Source organism: Artemia sp. Qi Xiang Cuo, chromosome 9, assembly GCF_049724085.1.
Source record: "Artemia sp. Qi Xiang Cuo chromosome 9, ASM4972408v1, whole genome shotgun sequence".
Lineage (NCBI taxonomy): Eukaryota > Metazoa > Arthropoda > Branchiopoda > Anostraca > Artemiidae > Artemia > Artemia sp. Qi Xiang Cuo.
In genome coordinates, this window is record NC_142802.1 from 74,184,110 (window position 1) to 74,191,334 (window position 7,225).

The 7,225-nt window shown below is 37.2% G+C and overlaps 1 protein-coding gene across 1 annotated transcript in view; it reads right to left on the reverse strand.

Annotated features, from left to right (window-relative positions):
* Positions 1-5,630, reverse strand: part of LOC148949021 (uncharacterized) — a 127,181-nt gene extending 121,551 nt beyond the window's left edge. Inside the window, exon 1 of the mRNA XM_089095089.1 lies at positions 5,503-5,630. Coding sequence (XP_088951215.1) covers positions 5,503-5,630 — 128 coding nt within the window. The remainder of the gene's footprint in view (positions 1-5,502) is intronic.
* Positions 5,631-7,225: the final 1,595 nt, after the last annotated feature.

Sequence of the window (7,225 nt, forward strand, 5' to 3'; positions counted from 1 at the left end):
TCCCAAAGCCAGAACATAATTTGCACTTTACTGAAAAAATATAAATTTTTTTACTTTTATAACTTTAATAAATCAAATAATATTAACATTTTGATTACTAAATATTAGTATATGCATATTAAACTCACAATGCACATTCATTTGTCTTTCTTTTTGAGAAGGCACTAGCCCTCTCAATTTTCTAATTGAATGAGCCCCTTTTGAAGTTTTTATGACAACTCTATCATTAAAAACCTTATATGCGTCCAGGGCATAACTTACAACCTTTGCCCTGCGGACTCTGGGGGGTTAGTCATCCTTAAATACACAATTTTCAGAACTTTCAGCTACGTTGAACAAATGACTATCTCTAAACTTTGATTGAATGTGTTTGGGGAAATGGTGGGCGTTAGAGGGGGGTTAATTACTCTCCATTCGCTTTCGAATACTTAAAAGGGCACTAGCCCTTTGAATTTCAAATTGAATGAGCCCTTTTTCAGGTTTCTATGACAAAGATTTCAATAAAAATCTTATATGCCCCCACGGCAAAACTTATAACCCTTGCCCTGAAGACTTTGTGGGAGTGTCCTGCTCAAATGTGTAATTTCCTGAACTTTGAACTTCGTGGAACAAAATGGCTATCTAAAAATTTTGTTTGGATATGTTTGGGGAAATGGTGGGCATGAAAGGGGTGTTAGGTGCCTTCCAATCACTTCCGACTATTAAAAAAGGCACTAGCCAGTTCAATTTCCAATCGAATGAGCCTTTTTTGAAGTTTCAACGACAACGCTTTCAGTAAAAACCTTATGCCCCAAGGGTATAACTTACAACCCTTGCCCTGAGGGCTATGGGGGAATCTCCCCAAAAACATAATTTCTATCTGGAAATCCACAACACTAATTAAAATGGCTATCTAAAAATTTTGATTGGATGTTTTTGGGGAAAAGGTGGGCGAGAGAAGGGGACTAGTTGCCCTCAAATCACTTTCGACTATTAAAAAGGGCACTAGAACTTTGAATTTCCAATCGAATGAGCCCTTTTTCAAGCTTTTACGACAAAGATTTCAATAAAAATTGATGTGCCCCCAGGGCATAACTTATAACCCTTGCTCTGAAGACTGTGTGGGGGAGTGTCCTGATCTAAGATATAATTTCCTGAACTTTAATTGCGTGGAACAGAATGGATATCTCAAAATTTTGATTGGAAGTGTTTGGGGAAAAAATGGGCGTGAGAGGGGGTTAGTTACCGTCCAGTCACTTTCAACTATTAAAAAGGGCATTGGCCCTTTGAATTTCCAATCGAATGAGCTTTTTTTGAAGTTTCTACGGCAACGCGTTCTATAAAAACCTTATATGCCCCCAGGGCAAAACTTACAACCCTTGCCTTGAGGGTTGTGGGGGAGTGTCCTCGTCAGAAAAATGTTTTCTATCTGGAAATCAACAACGCTGAACAAAATGGCTATCTTAATATTTTGATTGGATGTGTTTGGGGGAATGATGGGCAGGGGGGGGGGGGCTAGTTGCCTTTCAATTACTTTCGACTATGAAAAAGGGCACTAGCATAAGTAATTCTGCAGAATTGCAGACAAAGAGGGAGAACTCCCTCCATTCGGATGGTGATAATTATTAAACTGTCAGATTCTGGGTGACCACAACCCCTAACAGAGTTTCTAAGCTCCTAATTAGGAAACTACTAAACATCATAATTAAAGCATCATGGATCATGTTGTCATATACATGACAGTTTATGCTCGTCTTGGGTGTCAATTTCGCTCTTTATTATCATTTGGAAAAAAAATTCTAATCTAATGCTAAGAAAAAAGTCTTCAGCAAAACGTCAACAAACACACAATAATTTTATTATTTGTTGTTAAGGAAGACTGGTGGTTTTGAGGGTGGTATAAGCCAAGGCAAGGGTAAACTCGTCAAAACAGGAAAAAAACTGAAAAGTTGAGGGGAATTACAAAAAAAGATGTGCATGAATTGCAAGAACATTACCTTCAGCCAAGGGTGGTACAGCCCCCACTGTTGAAGATGCTTTATCATAAATATGAGGTTTTTTTCTGATTTGTCAGTGAGATTTGAATACGACTCTAACTGTAGGAAATGAGACTTGAAAGTAAGCCACATAGAGGAGTAGCCTTAGGGCCTAATCCGTCTGCTGTTTAAAACAGGATGGGAACAATATCGTCAAAATAAGAAATAAAGGAGGACGATTCACCTTTTAAAGGAATTTTAATGAAAATCCCACCATCTGGTTTAGTGTATCGGAAAACCCTACTGTAAAATTTCCATCTCCTATATACAAAAATGTGGAATTTTACATCTTTAGCCAGAAGAGAGATCACGGATGGGTATCTGTTTTTTGTTGTTGTTTCCCAGGGATGAGTATATCGAACTAATGGCCCGAACTAATGGGAAGTAAACAGAAATTTTTCGAGGGGAGGATTTTGTGCATGGGGTGGGCTTCCATGGGAAGAATTTTCAGTGGGGACGAACATTTTTTGGGGTGATATTTCCAAGGGATATTTTAAACTGTGGGAATTTGAAGGAATTCCTATACGAAATTCTTTTTATTTGTCTTAATTTTTCTTTGCCTACTCAATTTTGCACGTGGAGACGTCCAGGGAGATTGTCCGGGGGAAATTTTTAGTGGATTTGGATTTCCCCGGAACGGGGATATCCGGAGTGATCGGAAAAACTGTTGTAATTTAAAAAAAAATTCTAAATGAAAGTATGCCAAGGATAATTTTTCATGCTGAATCGTCCGCAAGAAATTTTACGAGGGCGGAAGATTTTCAGCGAGGATTGAATTATCCGGAGGGAATTTTACGGGGTGGGGGTGTGCTTTACGTGGGAGGAAGTTTCCTATAGAGAATGTTTCAAGGAGGGTAAGCCAGATTTACCGGTATTATTTAAAAAACGATCACAAATTAGATAGAAAACAAGTTTCGTTCAACTGAAAGTAAAGAGCAGTATTAAAACTCAAAACGAAAAGAAATTATTCCTTACATGAAAGGGTTGCCTCGCTCCTCAATACCTGCCTCTTTGCGCTAAAGTTTGGATAATTGTCACAATATCTTAAGAACGACTTTTGAAACACAAGGGCCATTTATTAGAATAGGAAGCTTTTTTAAAAGTGATAAAAACCTTAGTTTGAAGGCAAGGTATTGTGGAGGGGTCATCCCCTTCATACACGGGATAACTTCTGTTTGTTTTGAGTTTTAATGCTGCTCCTTTCTTTCAGTGGAAAGAAACTTGGAGGAGGGGGTAAACCCTTTAATATACGGAATAATTTCTGTTCGTTTTGAGTTTTAACGTTCCTTCTTACATTCAGTTGAAAAAACTTGTTTTTTTATTTAATTCTGAGACAAGAGCGACACTACCTCCTTTTATGCAAATATCTTTTCATTAATATGAACAGGAAAACCAATTAGGAGGACCAGGAGGGAGGGAATTGCTTCCTTTGTTCCCCCCTATATTTTGAAAAATCTATTTTGCTCCCTTTAATTTTTGAGAATTCATGCCCATAAAAACTGAAACATTTCTGAAGCCCATTTTTAAAAAACTGAAACACATAACAAAGGAGAGTCCGCAGGGGAGAAGCCCTGGATACTACAAGACATTGCACAGGGGCGGGGGTTAAATCGTCAAAATGGAAAATAGTATAGGCAAGTGGTCGGAAAAAAATGATAAAATTTATAGAAGTCTTATCTCAAGGCAAGGACGACACAGCCCCGTTCTTCGGAGATGGCTTGTCATACAAATGGCTTTTTTTCTGGTTGTGTTGGAGCAAATTAATTACGGGCCTATTTTTTTTTAACCTGAATGAAAGTAAACAAGGAAGTAGATTTTGAGCGTATTCCCCCCCTGAAGTCTTGAATGATTTAAGCTATAGGTCTGCTTTTAGTTGTTTTTGGTACTGACGTATCAACAAGCCAGACGCTTATTCGTACTAAAATTTGTTCATTTCCTGCATGAATCTATTTTGCATTGTAATATCTATCTCTTTTCAGATATTATTTCTTCATTGGTTGTATTTTTTATTCATTTCCAGTGGGCTTTCCCAGTAGGCAAGCCTCGTTTGAATTACCCTTACCCTATGACTATCTACCTTAGTTCTATCTACCAACAAGTAAAATGACGTAATTTTTATACAATTCTGAAAAGTTTTATACCAGCTTTCTCTCTCACTGAGACTATCTGTCTTGGCGCTTACTCCAATTAGCCATGGCTCTCAAGTTTTTGATCACTTCCACCAAGTTGATTTTAATTCAAAAATCAACGGAGTTTTAGGCCTAAATTCCATTTTTTCTTCATGGAAAACAGTGATTTTACACATATTTAGGTACTTATGCTTTATATATAACACGCAAAACAAGTCAAGTTTGGTTAATGCTAATGAAATGAAATAAAATAGGATGAAAATATTATAATTTAGAAACAAACGGGCTATATATTTACACGTTAGGGGAGTGGGGGGTAAAGCATATCATATATTAAATACGTAACCTAACCTAATCTAGATACGCCCCCTAACCCCAAAAAATAACAGTTTAAATATTGTAAACGCGATAAGAAATTACGCTTTGCAATACATTATCTTTTGCAAATATCCGTTTCACAGGTTTTTTGTTGAATTTCCTTTTACAGCCTAAAGCGCTATGTTATATATAATGCATGAACACCCATATTTATTTCAATTTCTATTCTTCGACTATTTTTTATTAAAATGACTGTATCTCGTCCGATATTGCATCGGGTCGTAAGGGAACGCAAGGACAAAAAAGGCGTTAAAGATACGGATGGTTACCACACAATCGGTTTCGTCATATAAAAAGAGCACTAGATATCATAATCTTTAACTCAATGAGCTTGCCTCCAACTTTATATGACCGCCAGTGCTATATGATGAGGCCAGGAGGAAAAAATCGAAAAACACATCGCTCCCCACCAAGTCAAAATAATAATTTATATTAAAATTATTGACCTCAAAAACACAAAACACAAGATGAAAAAGAACATAGGAGATACATTACTTTTTATGAATTCAACTCTGTTGTGTTGACCATAAGAGAAAAGAGTTTGGCTAAAAGGGTCTTGTTATAGCAAATACAGTCAAAAATTAAAGAAAAATAAGAAAGGGTGGAAAGTAGGCAGTAACTTGTACAGTATCCAGTAGCGTGGTTTGGAGGGGAACAAGAGGGAGATAGTTGCCCTCCCCCAAATAATTTGGAGAAAAAATATTACATAGCCCATGCCCCTTGACTCTGCGGACGTGGATCCTTCTTCCCTCCTCCAATAAAATACTGACGCCCCTGACAGTATCTGATGTAAATTTAGTTTTTTAAATATTCTTTTCTAATCTTCTTTCTTAAAATCCAAATTTTTTTTTTCAAACCTTGAGTCTTGTTATTTAATTTTGATATCTTGTTTCTTTGTGTCTATTTGTATATGGCTTTATCAGGTATGAATTACGTATTATAAACCATCTGTTGATGAGAAATAACCATAGGAAGCATACATGCGAAATAGTGTGCATGCGAAATGCAAATTAATAGAATCATCATAATTTTGTTTATATTGCCCAGGGGTACACTTGGCCCTATAAGGGACCAAAGGATGGAACCCAATTGTCACAGTATCAACCATTATATGTGTAAATAGAGTTGAATAGGGAATTGAAGGGTATAGCTCTATTCCCATTACAGTTTTTTCTACAAAGAAGGGAATTTGGAATTAAATCACCATAATTAATATCTAATTCCCCCCCCCCCTCCCCCATTATATACAGCTACATATTGCAAAATATTACCAGACAATCATTTATGAATTTCTCCAGCTCAAGCTACTAACACGGTCCTTCAAACAAAACTGAAATGAAATAATTTCGTAATTCAATGCTCTCGAAGCTAATTCGTGTAGTCAGTCAGTCTTGTTACTTCAGGTTGGTCAAGTTATTACAATTGTTAAACATGGAGTTTAGATATTGGTAAGTGAATTCTTGGTTCATTTAAAATAGGTCTATTTTTCTAGCAAAAAAGGGGGGAGGTTATTCTTTATATTTATGCTCCCTTTATGTTTCTCGTAATATATAGGCACAGAATGTACAGGTATGTACTGTGCAGAATGTTCAGGTATGACTTACTTGGATTGAGCTGTTACGAAAATGTCCGGCTATATTTTGTAGGATTATATAGCCAATATCAACTAGGTCAAAATCAATTCCATAACTCACATAAGGACAAGATGAAAACACTACTTGACTCGTTTTTTTATGCTCTTTCCGGATATTATAATCCATTAACTCACAAACGCACCCCTCCCGTGATGGCCCCTTAAATAGCGTACAAATATGTAAAAGAAATAAAAGAAACAATAATATTTATGCCTTAAAATATACAAGTTGTGTCTGTTAATCAGATTATCCTGTTTTCATCCATTATAATCCATTTTTAAAATTGTTTAAAATAATACCTTGGCAAGTTAAGCACTTAATGACACACGGAAACAAAATCCAGTCCATCAGATGGGGGAGGGGATGTATTTGCATGTGAATTTATTATTATATTTGTAAATACCACAAAAAAATTGATTAGTGTGCTCACCTTCATCCTAAGTCAGTTATGGTATCTCGTATATATTCTCGTATATATTTCCAAATATATATGAGACTTGAAATCCTGCGCTCCGGACTTGAAATCCTGCGCTCCGGACTTGAAATCCTGCGCTCCGGACTTGAAATCCTGCGCTCCGAACTTGAAATCCTGAGCTCCGGACTTGAAATCCTGCGCTCCGGACTTGAAATCCTGCGCTCCAGACTTGAAATCCTGCGCTCCGGACTTGAAATCCTGCGCTCCGGACTTGAAATCCTGCGCTCCGGACTTGAAATCCTGAGGTCAGTGGTTCGAGTCTTGGTGTCGCTGGTTATTTGGTTTGGAATAGGGGTCAATGGTGTGACCCTGTAAGCAAAAACAGAGTCGACCCAGCTCTAAATAGTTTCCTGGAGAAATCTGGGGGAAAAACAGGGAAAGCATCGGATGATTTGCCCCTAACCACGCATTGTACTCCCGGCAAAATTCATTGAATCAGAAGATCGGTACCTAAGCAACGCAGACCTTTGGTCAGCATGCGAAAAATTTTTTTTTTTATATATATTTCCAAACATCATGGTAGTTTTTCTGCCCCCCCCCCTGATGGTCCCTGATATAGCCATAGGAATATGTGAAAACTAAAGCAAGGCACTA